Source organism: Aplysia californica, unplaced genomic scaffold, assembly GCF_000002075.1.
Source record: "Aplysia californica isolate F4 #8 unplaced genomic scaffold, AplCal3.0 scaffold00163, whole genome shotgun sequence".
NCBI lineage: Eukaryota > Metazoa > Mollusca > Gastropoda > Aplysiida > Aplysiidae > Aplysia > Aplysia californica.
In genome coordinates, this window is record NW_004797433.1 from 156167 (window position 1) to 178427 (window position 22261).

At 39.8% G+C, this 22261-nt stretch overlaps 1 protein-coding gene across 4 annotated transcripts in view; it reads left to right on the forward strand.

Moving 5' to 3' along the window:
• Positions 1–22261, forward strand: part of LOC101860974 (rho GTPase-activating protein 5) — a 93005-nt gene that overhangs the window by 46688 nt on the left and 24056 nt on the right. For 3 of the 4 annotated variants that reach the window (XM_035969612.1, XM_035969614.1, XM_005097768.3), the window contains 7 exons: positions 11056–11204; positions 12563–12661; positions 14689–14803; positions 15612–15800; positions 17288–17476; positions 18349–18413; positions 19178–19324. In XM_035969612.1, coding sequence (XP_035825505.1) covers positions 11056–11204; positions 12563–12661; positions 14689–14803; positions 15612–15800; positions 17288–17476; positions 18349–18413; positions 19178–19324 — 953 coding nt within the window. Of the gene's footprint in view, positions 1–6966; positions 7048–11055; positions 11205–12562; positions 12662–14688; positions 14804–15611; positions 15801–17287; positions 17477–18348; positions 18414–19177; positions 19325–22261 lie in introns of all 4 variants that reach the window. The other variant, XM_035969613.1, reaches the window with a different exon arrangement.

The following is a 22261-nucleotide window of genomic DNA, read 5'->3' on the forward strand; positions in this document are numbered from 1 at the left end:
TGAGTAGTCTCCGTTTTCCTGAATTCAGTCAAGGGATTTTTTTATACCGTCTTATAAGGGCCAACAATTTTATTCCTTGTTATAATTACTGTACAGTTGTATGTACAAGGTCCCACAGCAGCTTAGGGTAGTGACAGGGAGTTGTAGTTGTCTTAGTAGTACTGCTGGTAGTAACACTGGTGGTAGTTGTAGTTGTAGTAGTAATGGTAGTAGTAGCAGACCTGCCAAGAACTCAAGGGAAAAAACTGGAGTGCTATTTAAAAAAATTTTTTTTGGCATGTTGAAGAATCCCAATTGAAGAATGGTGTTTTCCCGAACTGCCAGGTAGAATGTTCTTGTGCTGAGACTCCTCCACAAACCTCTTTCCTGGTCAGCTGGTGGCCCATGGTTGTCTGAGACACACTGAAGCTTGGGCGGCCACAGGAATCTCACTTTCCACAGAGCCTGGTTGTAACGTGGTGACTGGCGACTGTCAATGCCAAGTCAAATGCAGGTTTTAATATTGCAGCATTATTTAAAACCACTTGAAGTGAAACTGTCCCAAATGCTAAAATTATGGAAAACAACATGTGTTGTGTGTTTGCCTGGAGAAAGGTCCCAGTTGTCAGAAATTTTGAATAGCAAAATTGGGGCATGGTGGTATTATTGCAAATTCAATGCTGAACAGGCTGATTTCAAAATTTTTCAAATATTTTGAGTAGTTTTAGAGGTATGCCACATTTTGCAACACAGGGTGTATAAAAAAAAAGATCCAAAAGTATAGGAATATTACAAATTACAAAAAGCTAAATTTTCAAGCAGGACCTGGAGCATATTATATTACTTTTTTTTGGTGATGTGAAAATTAATTGGTAAAATGGACATGAGTAGTGAGATTTTTTAAAACTGGAAGGCTATACTTTCAATACAGAAGACAGACGGAATGCAAGCTGAAATAGTGTTTGTTCCAGAAAAAATAGTTTTGAAATGATGTCAACGTGGTAAATGAGGCTGAAAAAGGTGGCGCTTTTTTGTTGTAACTGATGAATAAGTGATTGTTATTTGGGGGTGGAGGGAGGGGAGACAGTTGTGGAAAGGGGAGGCGATTGATTTCAGTTGAACCTCCAGAGTGCCCATCCCTGGTTTTCTTGTGTGCTTGTCACTCTATGTGTATGTGTGCCGTGTGTAGTACACACCTTGTCAAGGAGTGCTCCCCTCAAAGAAATGCCCGTGCGAGCTAAGTGTGTAGGCTAAAAGGTTCTCCCTCTATTTCAGAAGGTTTAAATAATAAATACAAGTAACAAGTTGATATCTTCTGACTAGCCTCAAAGCTTGTTTTCAGAAAGTAAGTGTCTGTTGACTCTCTCAGAAGATAAATTCTATTGAAACTTTTCTGAACAATATGTACAGCAAGCTGCTTGCCTGCCCCCTGAGTTGTACTTGACTTTTTCATATCCGTACTTGCAGCACATGATAGGCACCAGCATCTGTGATGTTGTGGTGAGGCTCTTTGCTACTGCACACACTTGACATGAGTTCTATTCTCATAAGGGGAAATCATTTTGTTGTATAATTCCATCTATCTCGTGTGATTGTGTGTCCCACTCGATAGGGATTGGCACATACAGGCAGGGTCAAAGCAGCCGGCCTCCTAAATGATTTTAATTGTTTTGATGGTGTGAAGCATTTCCTACTATGGTTTTCAGTCAGGTAAATTTTTTTTTGTACGCCCACCTACTGGCCTGTGTGTCAACTAGAGACATGCTGTGATGAAAAATAGCTTGAGTACAGAGTTGAGTCCTGGACAGAGGATGTTTTTATTTAAAGTCTTTGGGAAATTATGTGTGAAAGAATCATTGGCTTTAGTTGTTTTCTGATTACGCCCTCCCTGCTGTTGGCGCTTAGGTTATTGAACTATATCTGTGTGCCTGGTGTGTTGCTTTTACGGCCTTGTAGAAGCGCCCTCATATCAGTGCTTAGATTTAAGAGCTTGATGTCCAAATGTAGTGATGAGAGAGGAACAGTTGTTGCATGTTGTCCTTGGAAGCTTCGAGAAACTTGCTTTTGGGGAGATCCCCATGGATGTTGTAGCTATGCATTACATCTGAAGACTTTTTCCATTTCTATATTACGAGAGAAACTGAGTGTTTTGTAAACTGTACAAATTCTTTTCTTTTTTAGTATTTTCTCCAGTTTTTTGCATGTCCAGTCGAACCTGCTCTAACAGCCACCTGTCTAAGACAATCACCTGTACAAACTGCCCACTTTCCCACTTGCGTTTTTTCATTTCATATGACACTGTCCAGAAGGTCCACCTGTCTGAGAACCATTTTCTCCTGGACAATGGGTGGCTGTCTTGGACAATTTGGGCTGTATTTTTTCCTCTCCTCATGGTCTTCTCTGTAGGCCCTACTGGACATTTTTTTTCTCCTGTGTTGTATTGGTGTTGTGGCTTAGTTCAAATTTCCGTTGAATTGTCAACTTGCTGTATTTGCCGGTGTTGAAGTTTCCCACCTGATGACAAAAAATGAGACGTTATCACAGTCTTCTATTTCATGAGTACACAGATGGACTTATTGTTTTGTCATTTTTTGCCCTTGTATCATTTTTATGTCAGTTCGATACGGCATCAGTAGTCTGTTTCCATGTCTTTGATTTCTGAGGGTTTTTTTTACGGGTGAGGGGGTCCCTTCTCTGGGTGCCTAATGAAGGATAGGATTTTTGGAATAAAGATTAATCTTGGAAACGTGGTTGAGGCTAATTATTATAATTGCGACCTGATAAAAGATATTACTCTAAACCAAAAAAAAAAAAAATGATCAACCTCGTGTTTGTATGTTTGTAAACAGTTGTCTTATCCCAAAACTTTTTTGAACTGCTATATAACTTAATGTCATTCCAAATCACATGCCCATCGGTCATTTTGAAACGATTTTCCCATTGTTGACACTTTTTACATCTCTTTTCCTTGTTTTTCAGTCATTTAGTTTGAAGTCTTTATCTTCTGTGAATTTTTTTTAGACATTTGTTTATGTGCCTGGTAAAAGGTACCGTATGACGTATTTTGAAGAATCCTGTTGACATTTGTGTGTGTGCCTGGTGAAAGGTACCAAATGACGCATTTTGAAGAATCTTATTTTTGTTTTTTTTTCACTTTCATGTGCAGAGATCATTTCTGAACAATATGATTTTTTGGAATTAAGATATCTTCAGTGGTTTTTGAGATATGAGTGATTTTGTAAGGCAGGGCACGAAAACAAAGTTTTGAAAAAAACGGCTTGAAAGTTTCCCTTTGTTTCTGCTACAAATAGATAGATCTAGGCTTCGAGGCGACCTGACAACGCATTTGCTACTCACGAACCAACTTTAAAAAGCAGCTAAGACAAAAGAACAGCTTCAAAGTGTTTATTTTACGTCTTCAAAACAAATCCACCTCCACTTTGAACAAGAATTTTCAAGAAATAGATCTAGGTTTGCGCAGGGCAGAAAAAAGCGATACCAAGTTTGCTCTAAAAAAAAACGAAAGGGTGTGGATGCCCAAAGATGCGCAAAGCTTCGCTTTGTTTACATGTTCGAGATATTCATGCGCACTACCCGCCGCTAGAGAGGTGAGAGAATGACCTAAATTTTGGTATACAATGTGATTGGGTCGACTTTATGAATGGACAAGAGAAACCATCCTCAATGTTTACTCGGAAATCCATTTTCTTACGCATTTTAGGGGGATTATACAATATACTTTGTGTTAAAAAATATATTTCAAAATGTATTTTAAAATAAAAGAAGCTCAGGTCCTTGTAAATATCCATATATTAATGGCTAAAGAATCCATTTTTAATGGAACTTAGTTTTTGTCAAAAATTATATTTTGGACCTTTGAAGCCTGATATCTCGGTTCGTGCAAATGCGTCTTTCAGTTCCTTTCACCAGGCACGCTCACATTTGTTCTCACTATCCCAAGATTTTAGTATCTTGATGGTAATGAAAAGTTCTGTGCTCTTTTTCGGAAAAGTGGGTGGTTTGTGGGTGCTCTGGTGCTGTTTGCTCCTTCTTTCTTAGCAAACTTCCATCGTCCTTATCTCTCCTTCTTTTTGTGTTTATTTCTCTCTTGTACCACCTCTAATCTTCGGCAGATAATAAATATATGGCATTATTATGTTCCAAGTTCAGTCAAACTCTTATGAAATCTTTTGAAAAATCTGTTTTTTGTTTTTATAGATGACACAGTTAAGCGTTCAAGTTGACATCATGAGGTCAGTTAGTATCATGCTTAGCTTTGATGCAGACAACCCTATTTCAAATCATCAATGGGGTTTTATCTACCGTTAGTTATGTGTAAGTTTCAATGCTCTCCTCCTACTGGGCTTGGTTCTATTGGAGAGGGATGTTTAATTGGAGTTCGGGTCCTACGATTTAGATAACCTAAAATAGTGTTTAAAAAAAAAGGTTAAAATCCGTACTATAGAATATCACACTTTTCAGATGGTATTTTGAAACGCTTTTTTGTGGGGTGGTTTTCACGTACAAGTCGTGATGCTTGATTGATGTAGCAAAGTTGACATTTATTGTTTTTCTCATGAAAATGTTACTGCTACATGCTTCATACTACTTTCAGCTTTCCTCAGTATGTTTTTTTTTTACTATTTGTATGTCAGTCTGTTTTAATAAATGTATCGGTGCATGTATGTAGCCTCTCGTTAAACTTTTCTTGCTAGCTTGATTTTGGTATTGATGTAAGATAATGCAAGATGAGCATAATTGATGTGCTGTATTTTTTAGTCGTTTGGAAAAGAAAACAAAACCAGTCATGAAACTGTTGATGGTACACACTGCAGAACAAAGGGCGAAGGGTTTCTTACGATTGCCTGTTTTTGAGTTATTTTGTTTCACTGCTAGGTTAGATGGATGTTATCTGTCAATATGAGCTAAAGCATATCTTGATTGCCGTGTGCACATGCCTCATTTTGCTGATTTGATGTCAAGACAGTTTTGTTTTCTTTTGCGTGTTCATAGAATTTAAAGTGGATAATTATATATATATCCTCACATAGTATGCTCTACATTTTAGTATATGCCTTTTGTACTGTGTTGTATTTGCAATAATTTGTCCTCAGATGCTGTTCATTGTAGTAAACTAGTAGTATGCATTTTATGCTGTTTTGTATCTCTGATTGTACATTTTGTTTTCCTTCATGTCATGTGTTGAGCTTTTCTTCCCTGGCCATTTATGACGATTCGTACAGCTTTGCGTTGTGCGTATAGTCCTTAAGTGTAAGGTCATGGCTTGTTCAAGGGAGTGGTTACTGTGTCCCTAAGCTCAAAGCTCACTGAATAATTTTTTAGGTATCACTGCAGAAATCCGTATTTTATGTGGTTAAAAAATCCCAACAAAAAAGTAAGTTTGAAAATTGATTTCCTATCTGGTTATTGTCCCCCCCCCCAAAAAAAAAAAAATTAATTTTAAAAAACTATATATATATTTAAAAAAATAAATATACATACATCTGAGTTATCAAGCAGATAGTATTGCTAATGTGAATAAGTGATTAATCTGGATGGGGTCAATATTTTATGTTGTCAATATTCCAAATATGAAAAAGTGATTGTCTGCTAAACGAGTTATGGTAGTTTTGAGAGGCCATATTTTTATGATGCTTTAGCTAATGCAGCCTGTTGAGAGCAGATTTTCTTTGTAGGGCGGAGATTGATGTCTTCATTGGGACTTTTATATATTGCCAGTTTTGTTGCTAGGTGTAGAGTGTGCTGTGTTCATTTTTGTTTTTGATCCTGGAGTCTTCTTCGATGTCATGTGTGTTTATGTGGGGTATCGAGACAAGTATATATGCCTTAACTGCCCGATGCCGCTACAGTGTCAGCCGTGGTCAGCTGTGAGTGGACAAAGGCTTGTCTTTTTTTGTCTGCTGCCCGAAGAGATGAGCATCACCTCTCTCTTGGGTTCTGTATTTTTCTCTTTTGTCTACTTAGATCGCTTCTCTCCTGAGCTTACTTCCCTGTTCAGGCAATGTTTTATTGTGCTTTGTGTACTCCGTGGTATCTCCCGAGCAGCAAGAAGGCTGTTGTTGTTTGCCAAAGTGTTGATGAGTGAACATTTACTGTCAGAATTGTTTCTTCACCACGATAAGGGGTGGGTGGTTGGAGGGCGCTCTGGTTTGGTTTGCTTCTTCTTTCCCATCACACATCTATCGTCCTTTTGTCTCCTTTTTTTCTTTGTATGGTAACACCTAATCTTTGAAGTGGGTGGTTGACGGATGCTCTGGTGTGGTTTGCTCCTTATGTCCTATCAAACATCTATCATCCTTATCTCTCCTCCTATTCTGTGTTTGTTTATCTCTTGTAACACTTCTAATCTTCAGCACTTATATGACCTTATTGTGTTGCAAGTGCCGTAAAACATTAAGGAAAAAAATCTTTGGCACTGAATTGACCACTTTGTGTTGCAAGTGTCGTAAAACCCATTAAAACTTTTAAAAATTGGAACCACGATTAGACCGCATGGATTCCTTTTTCAGAATGTGTATTGTTGGACACATGGTAGCTGCACTTGTGTGGTGAGCTCAATAATCAGGCTAATGTAAGACTGTTAAAGTGTGCCCAGTGGTATCAGGGCTTCATTTCACACCTCAATTGTGAATGGGTTTCACAAGCTCAAGGGTTGAAATTTTGAACATGTCAGGGAGGAAATTACTTTGAGCGTTTTGCTTTTTAAGGGCTCGCTCTTTTTTTCTCTCTTTTTCATGCTAAAGAAGCGTTTTTTCTTATGTTGGTGAATAAGCAATTGTGGGAGTAAATGTCTGAAACTTATTTTGGCAAATGAAAACTTTGGTTTGAGTTTTTGTATAGTGTATACTCTCAATGTTTTTGTACATATGCTATTGTCTTGTGCTCATAATGTTTTTTGTTTTTGCTGGAGGTGTTCACTTGTATTGCTATAGCTTCCTTTGCTGATGTTGCGCTGCTTTTCAACAGCTTGGGCTCTCAATGAACAGAGGCGTAAAAAAGGCGAGACCTTCCCCCCCGCCATGATGCAGAGCTCTAGTGGAGAAGATGGTGACTGCATTCTGCTTGATGCCTTGAGTGTTGTCTGTGTTGTTGGAGCTGTTGTTGTGGCTCTTTTGTGCACCAAAGCTTTCTTGTATAACTTTTGTATCGTTTTGTGACGCCATCTCACATAGCTCTGTGTCTTATCGTGATGTGTTGTATTGTTCCGCCTTCTTGTATAAATCTTGTGTTTTTATTGACTGCCTTCTTATATAACTGTGTCGTAATGTGATGCCTTCTTATATAATAGTGTCATATTGTGATGCCATCTCAAATAGCTCCGTTTTATTGTGATGTGTGCGGATGATTAGACAGTGCTTATGGTAGGTCCTACTTCTTTACTTTCCCTTTGTTTTTTTCTGTCTGTCTTACTTTTTCCCAACTCTGAATGACCATTACTGTGTTGACGTGCTTCTCTTTACTCAAACCAACAAACGAACAATTGTGATGCCTTCTTGTATAACTCCTGTGTCGTGTGGTGATGTTTTTATGTACAGATCTCCTGTAGGGACTGACGAAGCCTTCATGCATATTTCTGCTGTGTGCTGAAGCATTGTATTCGCATACTTCTGTGTTGTCCTACCAAACACTTGGGTATAAGTCTTTGTCATAATCAGTAGCCTTCTCATGTAAATCCGAGTCTTTTTGCGGAAACCTCACATCTTATCATACATCATATTAAGAACCCTTTTCTGAAAGATCTGCACTGTTTTGTCAGACCTTGTTTGATGTTTGTTGTGTTGCAAAGCCCTGAGATAATCTGCTGTTGACTTGTGCGGGCACTCATGTTAATCTGTTATAAGTTCTTGATCAGAACTAAATTGACCAGCCATAACAGCTTCTGTGTAGATGGTTTACGGGTACTTTAATGTGGTTTGCTCCCTCTTTCCTATCCAACAACTATCGTCCTTATCTCCTATCCTTCTTTTCTTTGAATGTTACTCTTTAGTAACACCTCTAATCTTCAGCAAGAACATGATGTATGTGTTGCAAGTGCCTTAAAACTCTTACTAAAACTGAAGAAAAACTGCTTGTGCTTACAGAAATGTGACCTTGTGAGCCTAAGTCCCCTGTGGTACAGGTATATAGCTGTATCCAGAAGTTTTCAGGAACAAGGAATGTCCCAGACTGTTTGTGTCCAGTGTGACAGTTTGTGTTTGGCCTGTTTGTAAGTGAAGGCACCGCAATGTAGATCTTTTGTTTTTATTCTTGTGTCACGGTGGTTGGAGAGCCAGCACTGGTAGAGCCTCCTTCTCTTTCCCCCTTTCGTTGCGGTCTGTCTTTCTCATTCTTTCGTCGTGCTAAATGACTGTGATTGTGTCCATGTGTTTCTCTTAACCCTAACAAGCTGGTAGGTCACTTCTTTCCTTTCCCTCAGTTGTTTCTCTATCTTGATTTTTCCTTGCAGTAAATGACTTTTATTTTGTTGATTGGCTTGGTTTAAAAAAACAAACAAACAACTAAACTTCTTGTTGACCAAGGTTATTGCTGTTGTGTGTGCTGTTGTATTTTTGTTCGGTTCGCACATTTGTTTACAGTTCACACTTTGAGCTGATTTATGATTTGCATATTTCTATTTGTTTTTGATTTTGCTGAAGTTATGTTTTTTCAGTATGAGTGTATTCCTTTTTTTCTGTTTTATGTTCTGTAACACAATGTTTGGGTTTTGGTTTTAGTTTTGTATGATTTTTGTTGTTGCTGTAAAGAATGTTTGTTGTAATGCAGAAACTTCATGTTTCTTTCTGTGAAAAGAATATAGCTAGATGTGCAGAAAGCTACAAATGAAGTCATCAGGTTACATTAATTTTATAACACATGTCCTACTCACAGATGAAAAAAAACTGCTGAAGCTATGTCTTCTTTAGTATAGTCTTCAGTTGTTCATGATTTTCTGATTAATCCACAGGATTGGAGTTTTAGTCCTGTAAAACTTGACTGTGGATAAGCCATTATTTGGATTTGTTCCTGAGTGCACACTGCCTATTGTATTCATTTGAATGAGTCAAGGCCAATGAGAGTTTTCAGCGTGGAGAAGCAAAATCTACCTTTATGAAAAATGTTATTGTGACTCTTATAATCTCAAACATGTTGGGAGTCAGATTGGTCGTAGTGTGCTAAAAAGATAGTTCGATTAGCAGTGTGCACTAGGCATAAGCATAGATGCTTTTAAGAACAAGAAGCGTTTGGAGGGTGCAAGTGGTAGCTCCTACTTTTTTTCCCCTACTTTTGTTTCTGTCTGTCTAATCATACTTTTTCCTTTTCACAAAATTAGTTATTGTGTCTACTTCTCCTAGCTCAAACTCAAGTCAAACAAACTTAATAGCTCTGACATTGTGAAATGTCAGCTTTCCATTCTCTTGGTTGAAAACGCTATTGGCCTTATCAGGCGGATGGGGGGAATGGATATTTTTATGTACTTGTGTGTTTTATGTTTGTCTTTGTGTGTGTGTCCACCTCTACTTGCATGGTACTCATGACTGGATTATTTCAAATTAATGACAATTTACTGATTAATGTGAACCGTTATGGCTACAGAAGCCCTCTTCCTCTTCACATGTTGCTGGGTGATCTGATGTTGTCTGTTCCTTTTACATCTTTCACCTCAATTTTCATAATCTGTTGACAGCTAAATGTTTCTGTTGTTGTTGACTCACTAAGACTATGCACGTTTTTGTTGGGGGTTTTTTGGTAGCCTTTTGTTTTCTTTGTGTGCATAAATAGTATGAAAGCAAGTCTGAGTGAAGGCCCTATCTCACCTGGTTGAATGATTGTAGTAAAGCATATTTGTATCCATACATATATAGTTACCAGGAAGTTGTATCGATGATGTTGATGAAAAACCATGTTCCCCTCACCTGCCCACCCACTCCCCCCCCCTAGCGTTGATTGTCACTGTAGACATTTGCATGATTTGTGTGTTGATTGTTTAATGCCTTGCGCGTAATGTGCATCAGCTGTGTGTTGTACACCACTGACACTAACCTATGTAACTGTGTCAGTCAGACCCACACTGCTAGAATGTCTGTGCACAATCGCGTTGCTTACTGAGACCTCACGTGTATGGCTAAAGGGAATCTATGGTATAATTAATTGTAATTTTTTTTGGTAATATAGATTGCAAAGCGCATAGAGTTTGTTGTTGAGTGGGAATGTGCACCTGAAATAGATTATAATACATATTATTTTTTGGTCCAGCCATTGTAAGGTACATATTGATGAGACACTTTTCAGAAAACTCATTTATATTTTAACAAAAAAATTTTGCACAATGATGTACCATTATTAAAGTTCAATATGAGTTTTGGAAAAACAGGTTTTCTTCTATCAGCTCTGAGAAAAGAGTTAACCTCTAGTTTGTTCTTTATTATCTGTTATTTCTATTGTCATCTTGTCGCTGTCCAGAGGGGGATAATCATTGACCACTAAATTTTAATTGTGTTGGAAAGTGGTACCTGTCGACAGGCAGGGTCTGAAGCCTCTGTCCCAAATGATCCAAATTGTGTCGAGGGGGGCGTTAAAAATGCTTACATTTAGAATTAAAATTTTTAAGGGATATGAAGTTTAGATTCCAGTGTCACTGTGTAAAGTGCATTGAGCTCCTCCCATGAGTGCTCCTTTTGTTGAGGTTATTTTAGCGAGCAGGACTTCCACAGAAATTTGTCACTGATGTGAGGGTTAGATTGTTTTAAGGGGGAGACTTTTTCAGATCTGTGTATCTGTTTCTATTTTTCTCGCTCTGTCTCTGTCTCTCTGTCTCTCTCTGTCTCTGTCTTTCTCTCTCTTGTTCTCTCGTTCTCCCCTCTCTCTCTCTCTGCCCCTGTCTGTCCCCCCTCTCTCTCTCTTTGTCTCTGTACCTCTCTGCCCCCCTCTCTCTAACCCCCTCCCCTCCCCGCACCACCTCCCTCTAACTGTTTCTCCTTCCTGTCTCCCTGTTAATAAATGCATATGTAAAATATACTCAGTAAATACTATGCCAGCTGACACCTCCTGTCTTTTATCCCTCCCTCCACCCCTCAGGTTGGCTAGACATCAGCAGTGCCAGTGGGAAGGGGGAAGCCTTTGGTCCCAGTAGGTATGGCACCAGCCAGTCCTCCCACGATATCCACTGGTCACAGAATGACGCCGAGTCTGTGTCGCGACGCAAGGCCATGTCCTCTCGCTCTCAGGTGAGTCAGTGGGTGGTCGGCGGTTACTCTGATGGGCTTTGAGCCTTATTTCCTATCAAACGTCTGTTGTCCTTATCTCTCCTCCTTTTTTTTTTGTAACTCTCTTTTAACACCTAATCTTTGGCACTTATATGACCTAATTGTGTTGAAAGTGCCATAAAACTCTCGCTAAGGCAAATTAAATCAGGTGAGCCACTCCACTGCAATACAGGCTGCAGTTGTGTTCCTGTCAGTTTCTGATTTTAAATTGCAAATGATTGGAGGATGATACTGGAAAATTTTACTCCTTTTCATTCCCTGTTGTTTGTGTCTTAACTAATGACTCTTGTGTTGCTAGTTCATGTTAATGTCCCTTCGCTTCCTCAGAATTACAAAGTTCTTTCCGCTCAGTGCCTTTTTTCAGAAATTTGACGTCAAAGATTTTGAGTTTCATATCATGTAAAGCTTTTTCGAATGCAATTCTTTGAATATTTTGATAACGACTTCGAATAATTTTACGATTTTTATAGAGGAGATAGAACATTTAATTTTGGTCTCATGGTCTTAGGAACTAGAACATTCAATTTTTTATTTCATGGTCTTAGGATATCAAAATGGCCAAAAAATGTCAGATAGATCTTTGTAATTCTAAGGTAGTGCCTTGTTATCGACTGGGCAAAGAGATTGGCCACTAACCTTACCTATAATTTATGTATGGTCAGAGAATGGTTCAGTTGTGCTTGGGAGGGGATAGAGGATTATGACGGTTCGCATGCCTCACTCATCAGCAGTTGAAAAATTGTCATTGACTGAAACCAGTTGGAGGGATGAGTAACCTCCCCTGCACAACATGCTGGTCAGCAAGCTGTTCATTGACAACAGGTCAATGGATTATGGCGGTTTGTCCACACTGTGGTAGGGGCTGATATATATATAATTTGTGGCAATGCATTGGTTTACAGAAAATTTGCGTGGTTACCTTAGACATTTTTATGGGGCTGTTGGTTGAAGTTAAATATAGCAGTCAAGACCATTGACCATGTCATCTTGGGCGATGTCATATTGAGAAGAAAAAATGCATAGGGGGCGAGGGAGTGAGTAGGAAGTAGTCATCTGTGCAGGTGATTGATTGTCAGGGCAGGTTTGACTGCATTTGATTTGTGTCAGTGTTGGATTTTGTGAAACTGTCCCTGTAACAATTCTTTTGGTTTTTTTAGTTTTTTTTTGTTTTTCAAGTACAACATTGTTTGTAGGTTGTTCACTCTGTTCTCTTTCCAATTTCATGATGAACTTTTACTTGAGTGCCATTGTGGGATATTTGTTCTACGAAAAAGAACAGATTTTCATGTCCGCATGTTGTTTTAACCCCCTTTTTTCAGTCTCAGAGTGCTGCCATGTTCCGCTCTCACCCCGGTCAAGTGACTGCCCCACTCGCCAAGCCAGAGCCTATAGAAATTGCTGACTACTGCCATGTCAAGGTGAGGGGATATTTGGTCTCATTCCTTCCCCACTCTGTTCTGGGTTGTTTTTTTGTGTTTTTTTCCTCAAATATATTCTACCTTTGTGTTCTGTTTTCTTTTGTTTTTACAGTTTTTCTGCTTTTTTGTTTTTTGTTTTCTTTTCTTTTTCGCTTTTTCTATTACTTTGCCCTCACTTTTTCCTTTTATTTTATTGTTTCAGTGTCAGCAGCAAAGTTGTGGCCTTTTTCTTTGCTGCAGCTACTTAGGTTACAATATGGGATCCTAATATTGAGTCTGGAGGTTTGAGCACAAGTTGGCTAAGAATGTGTCTAGTTCTCTGTGTGTGTGTGTGTGGGGGGGGGGGGGGGGGGGCTTTGCTTTGCTTTTTGTATTGATTACTACTCTCTGGACCTGGGCACACCCCTGAGCTAGCCATTCCCAAAGAGTGAACATCAGGATGTTCTTATGCACAGTAGAATTGTAGATGGGCTGATTCATCAATGTCATGCTCATAACTGTGCCTGAACTGCAACAGGGAACTGCTGCTTTTTCTTTCCTAATCCTTACTGTTGTCATTTTACTGTACTTCTTTTGTATGTTTGTCACACTCTTGTGTCCCACTATTTCCGGGATGCCTTGATAGTCGAAGCAGACTTTGTGCTGTCAAAGCTAGAGATGTGAGCAGAGTAAGCCTGATTCTCTGTATGGACTTCTCTGTTGACATCCACCCCTTGGTGCTCATATGACCTTATGCTGTTGCGAGCGCCGTAAAACATCTACTAAAACTACTGAGCATTTTCTCCATACACCTGTCTGTGCAGTGAGGGCTGGCCATTACCTGTGGTAGGATAAATCCATTTTTTAACTCATGGTAGCTCAGGTTCACGGATCCTGCAAGACTCTTGACTACCTTTTTTTTTCCAAGAAATTTTCAACAGTTGTTTGAATTTCTCATGTTTTTAAGAAATGTCTGACCCTAATGTACATATTGTATTGTATTTGGTATTATTTTGTTCAATAACATTGGCAATATTATGAATATTTGTTCTTTCCTGAAATAGTCTGAACATGCCATGGCAACAAAATCAAGTTAACCGATTAAACAAATAAACAAAATAATAGAAAACATCAGAGTGCAATAATGTCCGGGTTATTTACAATGCAGACACTATTTTTTAAAATACCCTTGTAATTGTAGTATGTGTGAATGAGTTACAATGCTATGGAGAAAGGTTCTTATAATGGAAATTACAAAAAAAAAGGAAATCTAATACTCTCTGGCCCTGGTAACTTTTAAAAATGTCGCATTAAGTATTTTAAAAGTCTTCGCTAGAGACTCCACGTTTCAGCCGTAAAACACTTACTCCTTTATGCTCCCTGTGTTGTGACTGTCTTTGATTGTTTCTCTGTCTGTTTGTCTTGCTTTTTCCTTTCACTAAGAGCTATCATGTTCATGTGCTAATCTTTTCCTGATTTTCTGACGCACCTGTTGATAGCTCTCCATGGCTCTGAGCTAAAAGGCAAAAACCCTATAGGTGCTGGATATGCAACAATGATAATAAAAACAGAAACATCAGTGACTACACCTTGGTGGTTGGCGAGTGCTCTGGTGTGGTTTGCCCCGTCTTTCCCACTGTCAAACATCTATTATCTTCATCACTCCTCCTTTTTTATTTGTATATTACTATTTAATAAAACCTCTAATCTTTGGCACTTATATGACCTTATTGTTAGTGCTGTAAATCTGTTACCTTACTTTACTTTATCCGTCCTCTTGTACCTTTAGGGCCTCGAGGGGAGAAAAAGCTTCCTGTCTCTAGCAAGTTTGATGGCCTGGCTGGGTGAGATAATCTGTTACTAAAACTAAAAATTTAAACACGCACACTCAAGGACAGTACAGCAGCAATGACTACAAAAACGACAAAACAACAACAGAGCTAAGCACAACTATAGTTCACTCAAACAAACCTAAGGACAATGGTACCTGGATGCTCGTGTTGGAATTTGCCCACCTGTTGTGTATGGATAATTGCTATTGTTCCCAGGATGCTGTTCCCCTTCTGCCTCTGGGAGACCACGACTACCAGATAGTGGAGGACGCACTGCCCCCTGGTCAGCTGCACCGCATCAGGTCCACAAAGTCGCCCATCAGGGTCAAAGGTAAACTTACTTTGGGTTTAAGTTTACCTCTCTACAGAAGTATGTTCTCATAGAATGGGGCTTGGGGGTCCTCCTACCCTTTTCTGGATGTTCGGTACATGTCCGAAGTTTTAAATAAAAATAAGTGCATTTATGTAGCACATGTCCTTGCTCTGCAGCACACTCTATTACTTTGCAACTATTATTATTCTAGAAGACCCAAAAACTCGATTGAGAAACGTGCTCAGCTTCCAGGGAAGCATTTAGTCTAAGGATGTATTGTTACAGCCTAAGATATTTATAACAAGCCGGCCCTGATCGTATCCAACAGAAACATTACAATGGTAATTGAATGCATACATTTAGTCAGCTCTTTTATAAGGGGTGAGTGCTGAACAATGAACAATATTAAAGGAAAATTAGAAGTAACACTAATGTGGTTCTTAGACAGAATGCTGAAAATATCAAGGACAGAAAAGAAGACAAACCAAGAATTGATGGAAGTGGCAAACATGAAAAGATAACTTAACAGGACAATGAGGAGATATCAAATGAAATTCATTGGGCATTTGTATAGAAAAAAAAAAGGGTTAGAACAACTAGGTATGGCAGAAAAAAATTGAAGGGAAGGAAAGCTGAGGATTCCGAAGCACAAGATTCATAAATAGCGTGAATGCCATGGTGACTTATAAAAAACAACGAACAATAACTTTTTCATTAGGGCATCGAGGAATGGAGAACTATATCCGCCATTGTCTGCTCCAGACCAAACCCTTAATAATGATAAGTATTATTATTACCAATATTGTTACTCTGTTTCTTGTGTTAGGTCGAACAGACTCAGAGGACTCGGAGTTCTCCTCCCTGGAGCGTGAACAGATGCAGAAAAGCCGTCGGTCCACCCCGCACCGACGCAAGTCCAAGCCTCGCCACCAGGACAACAGTGCCATCTATGCCAGTCCCATGCCGTCCAGCGGCAAGCATCGATACTTCGCCTTTGGGGCGAAGGAGAATAAAGGTGAACTATCCGCACCGCATATGCCGGTTTTGTGGACGGTTAGGGGCATGAGTGGGAGGGGGGTGACTCACATATTCTGCTCTTTACAATATTGGGGGGGGGGGGGGGGGGGGGCAATAGGGAAATCTGTTTTCTTTTTTCTGATTGTTTCTGTAAGCTGTATCACTTTCTGTCAGAGCTTACGGGACCATCAAGATGTCTAGAAGCGTCTGAATGACATGACACTCTTTTACCTTGTGGGTGGTTTGTGGGTGTTCTGGTCTTTGTTGAACTATTCAGTGCCACTGCTATTGTAGCCTGCTTCAAAAATGAGTCTTGCTCCGTTGTCATGAATGTGTTAAGCCTGTGGGAGGTTGGGCAGAGGGCGCCTCTGCTAGGTCGTATTTCTTTTTGCTTTGTGTCGTTTTTTTGTTTCTGTCTGTCAGTTTACCTTGGACTAAATGACAGTCATCGTTTTGATGTATTTCTCTCAAAGTAAATGAAGAATATGGTTAGTCAATGAAAACAAGACAATGGGTGGCTGGAGGATGCTGCTGATAGGTCCTACTTCTTTTCTCTTTCTCTGTTGTTTCTGTCTATCTGTCCTACTTATTAACCAATGTTGAACAACTGTTATTTCTCAAATAAAATTGAGGTTCCTTCCTTTCTTTTTTTCGGTGTCTTTTCTGTGTTGTTGTTTTGTTTTTTTCTCTCTTCGTCAGTTTAAATTGTACCTGAAATATTTGCTGGTTGTTTCATATTCTTCGAATTATACTAAATTTTGCTCTGTTGTGTGAATCGCTGTCCTTAGGCTTCAACCCTAGAACTACTCCCCGGGGCAGTGCTACTGACTGAAGTGTCTTTAGGTCATTCCCAAAGGGGGGACATTGATATGTTCTTATACACAGTAGAATTGTAAATGGGCTGATTCATCGATATCATGCTCATAACTGTGATGCCTGAACTGCAACAGGGAACTGCTGCTTTTTCTTTCCTAATCCTTACAATCGTCATTTTTCTGTTACTTCTTTTGTATGTTTATCACACTCTTGTGACCCGGTATTACTGGGATGCCTTGATAGTCGAAGCAGACTTTGTGCTGTTGAAGCTAGAGAGGTGAGCAGAGTAAGCCTGATTCCCTACATGGACTTCTCTGTTGACATATCTATTGCCCTTATCGCTCCTCCTTTTTTTCATGTTACTTTGTAGTAACCTATCTAATCTTCAGCACTTCTATGACCTAATTTGTGGGTGGTTGGCGTGTGCCCTGGTGTGGTTTGCTCCTTCTTTCCTATGAAATGACTATTGTCCTGATCTTTCCTTCTTTTTTGTGTTTGTTACTCTCTTGTAACACCTGTAATCTTCGGCATTGTATGACCTTATTGTGTTGCAAGTGCTGTAAAACTTTTACCAAAACTAAAAAACTATGACCTAATTGTGTTGCAAATGCCGTAAAACACATACTAAAACTAGACGAACTCTTCTCTCCGATTCCCCCCACCCCCTAGGCCGGAGCCACTCGCCGTCAGAGGGCAGTGACGGGACCGGGGACGAGCTGCTGGCCATGAAGAAGAAGGGCAAGAAGAGGCGGTCCTTCAACCACCGCAAGTGGAGGACGCCCTTGTCAGCCCAGGGTCACCGAGCCTCCAGTCCCTCTATGTTGTCCGATGAGGTCCAGCTGTTGAGCTCATCACAAGGTGAGACACTGTCTTCCTGAAAAAAGTTTAGTTAGCGGGGGGTTGGTGGCTGCTCTGATGGTTTTCTCCTTCTTTCCTGTCAAACATCTGTCGTCCTAATCTCTCCTCCTCCTCCTTTTTTGTGTTGGTTACTCTCTTGTAACACCTCTAATCTCCGGCACTTATATGACCTTATTGTGTTGCAGGTGCTGTAAAAACTCTTACTAAAACAAACTTTGCTTAATCAAAGTTACTTTGTCTCAGGCGGTCTCCTTTGTGCGAGGACGGTCGGGATCTCAATCAGCTGAAAGTGGCCTTACACACATGGTCCATGCACATCCAGGGGCTAGACTGTCTATGTGACCAACGTGCGGGTAGTCGTGTCATCAAGCACAAGACACAATTTTAACTTAAGGGGGTGGGGGGGCGGCGGCTGAAGTAGATTGGTACCCAAGGAAGAAGATTGACATTATATTGACATTATACAAAAGGTTTTTGATAAAAGAGGGTGTCAATCAAATATTGCCATTGTCCCCCCCCCCCCCCCCCCCCCCCCAATTTTTTATTTTTTTTAAAATTGGAGTAAAACCACCATGTTAGCTTGATTTACAGTGTGTGTCTCTGGGTCACGAAACCGATAGAGGTGGGATTGTCTCCATTTCCATAGTATGAAGTGATACGGGTGGTTCTGAATCTCCTCTAGGAGGATTTTGGTTTTTCGTTGTACATTTGATTTGTCACTTCTACTCTTGATTTGTGTCTTGTGAGATTCATTAGAATCTTTGTCAAGTTTGGCTTCAATGTGCAGGAGCATTAGAGAAGTGAAACTTAGCTTTGAATGTCTGGTTTGAATGAATGTGTTATCATGATATGTCTTTTCTCTTCTTTTTCAGTTCACTCATTAGAAGACATGTCATATTATAATCCTGTGGTCCATCATTTTCAAACACTACCAAAGGTGAGTAGGATTTCCTACCTCTCTTGATATGTCTGTCTTGTCTGTCCATCTGTCTGCCCGTCTGTCTGTCTGTCTCTCTGTCTGTCTCTCTCTCCCTCTCTCTTTTCTCCCTCTCCCTCTCTCTCTCCCTCTCTCTCTCCCTCTCTCTCTCTCTCTCTCTCTCTCTCTCTCTCTCTCTCTCTCTCTCTCTCTGTGCCTCTCTCTCTTTCTCTCTCTCTCTCTCTTTCTCTCCCCCTCTCTCTCTCTCCACCCAGTGAAGAACCCCCCCTCTCCCACCAAAAAAATTTAATTAATAAATAAGCCGCCACCCCATCCTCCCAACAACTCCACGTATTATCTTTCAGAGGACCCTATCAGCCTGCCAGGTTTCTACTCCTTATAATCAACTTACAGACAGACTTATATGATGTTATATTCTGATGGAACTTACTACAGGAATGTTGCATTGTCGTTGAAATACCATGAGAACCACATTTTTTCCCCACGTCAGTTAAAATATGAAATTCAACCTGTTGGATACAGAAGAGCAGGCATAAAAGTGGTAGATGTATTACTCTTTTGGGAAAAACATAATAGCGACGAATTAAATGTTAATTCAGTCTTGGACATGTCAAACTTCTTTTATTTCTGCTGTTCCTTTTGACATGTCAAACTGTTCTGTAATTTCCTGCTGGTCATCTAGAGATGTCAAATTGTTGCTATTATTTCTAGAATAATCTAAATTGCGTCGATGGGGGCTCACAATCTCTACATTTTCACTTCAGAACGTGGGCACGAGCTCGGGGGCGGGGGAAGAAGCAGAGTTTGACCCTAACGACAGCAACAACTGGAGCAACAGATTCCTCTTCAAGACCATGAAAGACCCGGAGAAGCAGAGGAAGAAAGACGAGAGGAGGAAGCAGAAAGAGGAAGTAAGTAGATTCCAACAAACCTTTGATTTCTTCATTTTTATAGGTAGCAGGGTGCTATTATTAGGTTCCACATCTTTTCTTCCCCGCTGTTTGATAGGGAGAGGTTTGTTTGTTTGGGGTTCTTTTTTTGGTATGTTACGGCAGGGAATAGGAAGTCACTGACATCATAGTTCTCTCCCCGCCCCGTTGTCTCTGTCTCTGATGGGCGTTAGTAGGGTGGGTGGTTGGCGGGTGCTCTTGATGTGGTCTGCTCCTTCTTTCCTAACAAGCACCTATCTCTCCTCCATCTTTTTTTGTGTTTGTTACTCTCTTGTAACTTCTCAAATCTTCGACACTTGTATGACCTAATTGTGTTGTGATTGTATGCTACCTATATGTTCTATGACTCAAGATATTTTTATAGTGGGAAAGGGGGGGGGGGGAGGCAATTTAAATCGTGGCTCTTTTGTATCCAGTATGTGAGGGACAGAACCAAGTCTTGGAACATTGTTTGCTCAGTTGGTATCACACTAGGCTATGGTAGTGATGATGATAGGATGTTCTTGAATCAGGATTAAATGACAAATTTTAAAAGCACTCCACCCACTAGGGCATTAAAACAATTCACTCCTTGAAATTGAAAAGCAGAATATTGCCCGTCTCACACACTCTCATAGCGATGTTTATGGAAAAGAAAACACAAGGGGGTAAATGGGAAGTGGCTGTCTATATGAAGGGCGCTACTCTGTGGCGACCGGGTGTGTTCACTGTGGTGGAACACCAAACCAATGTGCCAGGATCTGGACAATAAAGATGTATCTTATCTTATCTTATCTTATCTTATCTTATAGGTGATTGTCTTATACTGGTGGCTGTTAGGCGCTGGTTCGACTATTTTTACTGTTACATATTAACCTTGTCCAATGTTTTTAAATAAAGGAGGCTTGAGAATTCATTTTACTCTGCATCCGACTCGAACCTGGTGCCCAGCAGAGTAATAAGAGGTTGGAATGTGTTTAGTGTGCTGTAGCACAGCTGAGGGTACAGCAGTGGGGGTGACCCGATTCCAGAGACTGTTTAGCATTTTTGTAGCTTAATATAAATAATTTTATTTTTTCCTCTTTTAAAAAAATGTTTTTTAACTGACTGGCCTTTATTTTTTGGGGGGTTTTTTGTTTGTTTTTTTGTTGTTGTTCTGTTTTCGGGGTTTTTTGTTTGTTTTTTTGTTGTTGTTCTGTTTTCGGGGTTTTTTGTTTGTTTTCGTTTTGTTTTGTTTTGTTTTTGTTTATGCCATATTTGGGTATAAATGTATCATCAGAAGATTGTGTCTATTTTGTTTGGTCTTTTCAAACGGTGCTGCGACTGGCAAGTACAACTGTTTGACTTTGATTTGGTTGAATGGTCAGCATACCATGTATCAAAATTTGAAAGGCTACCCTCCCCCCCCCAATTGTTTTAAGTGTTTACGGATATAAACGGTTGTTGAATTGTTCTGTATGAGTAGAGAGAAACCTGTCAACCCAGATGTTCCTGTCATTTAGTTTTGGAATAGAGCAAAACAGAAAGCAATAGTAGAAATGAAAGAAAAGAAGTCGGACCTACCAGTTATAGAGTTGCCATCAGCATGGTGCTGTATAGTACAGACAGTACAAACTTATCAAAGTCAAGCAGATGGGTGGTTAGCAGGTGCGCTAGTGTGGTTTGCCCCTTCTTTTCCTATAAAACGTCTATCAACCTTATCTCTCCTCTTTCTTTTTTGTGTTTGTTATTTTGTGTTACTCTCTTGTAACACCTCTAATCGTCGAGCGGGTGGTTGGCGGGTGTTCTGGTGTGGTTTGCTCTGCCTTTCAAACTACTATTGTCTTTTTCTCTCCTCCTCCTTTTTTATGTTTGTTGCTCTCTTGTAACACCTATCTTCGACACTTATATGACCTAATTGTGTCGCAAGTGCCGTAAAACGCTTACTAAAACTAGAAACTAATCTTCAACACTTATATGACCTAATTGTGTTTCAAGTGCAGTGAAACACTGACTAAAAAAAACAAAGCAAAGTCAAGCAGTTCTACCATAGACACCCTCCAACCACCCGCCCTTTGTTGAACTAGACATTGTGTAGTATATAATTTTATGGTGTCTTGTTGCGTGTGGTAGGAGGGTGCCACTGGTAGGTCCTGTTTCTTTACTTTCCCTCTGTTGTTTCTGACTCTTAATTCTTTCCAAGCGTTATATGACCATTATCGTGTGGATGTGCTTCCTTTTACTCAAACAAACAAACAAACAAAAGTGTCTTGTTGTCATTGCCGCTGATGTGTCTGTTCTTTGTATAATCCTCCCAACTCTTTCCCGTCTGCACTGATGCGTTATATGATTTCATACGTATTGTCTTTTAGTGGGCTGCCTTGAAATGGTCTGCGAGGAAGAACTAAATTACAGTGTATTTGTTCATAACAGATCACATTTATGTGCATATTATTATTTTCGTTAGTAAATTATAGGCGCTCGATTTGCCGGAGGAAACTGTTTGATGAATATGATTTACCCTGTGTGTTACGTTGTTTATATGATGTTCTTGAGAATTCTATCATATCTGAAATGTATTTTTCCCTCCAATTATTATTATTATTTGTGGATTGATTAACCAAGTGACTGATTTCTTTTTTTTCTTTCTTTTTCTTTTATTTTTTTGTGTGGGGGAAGGGTGGAAAACTGAAAAAAGGGGAGGGGGGGGAGGGGGGTGAGAATGTGAAAAGTGTTCTTAGTTTGTTGCTGTTTGGAGCTACAGTGGGGGATGTCATTATTGTAATCGAGGTGTGAGTGGATGTGTCAATGTGTGAGGGCTCTTAGGGGCGGCAAGGTTGTGTTGGAAGACTGTCTTAGGGTAACCGCATCGATTGGAGTGTCGTGTTGGAGCTTGTAGTATTAGCGTGGATAAGGGGATGTAAGAGAGACAGTGGGGTG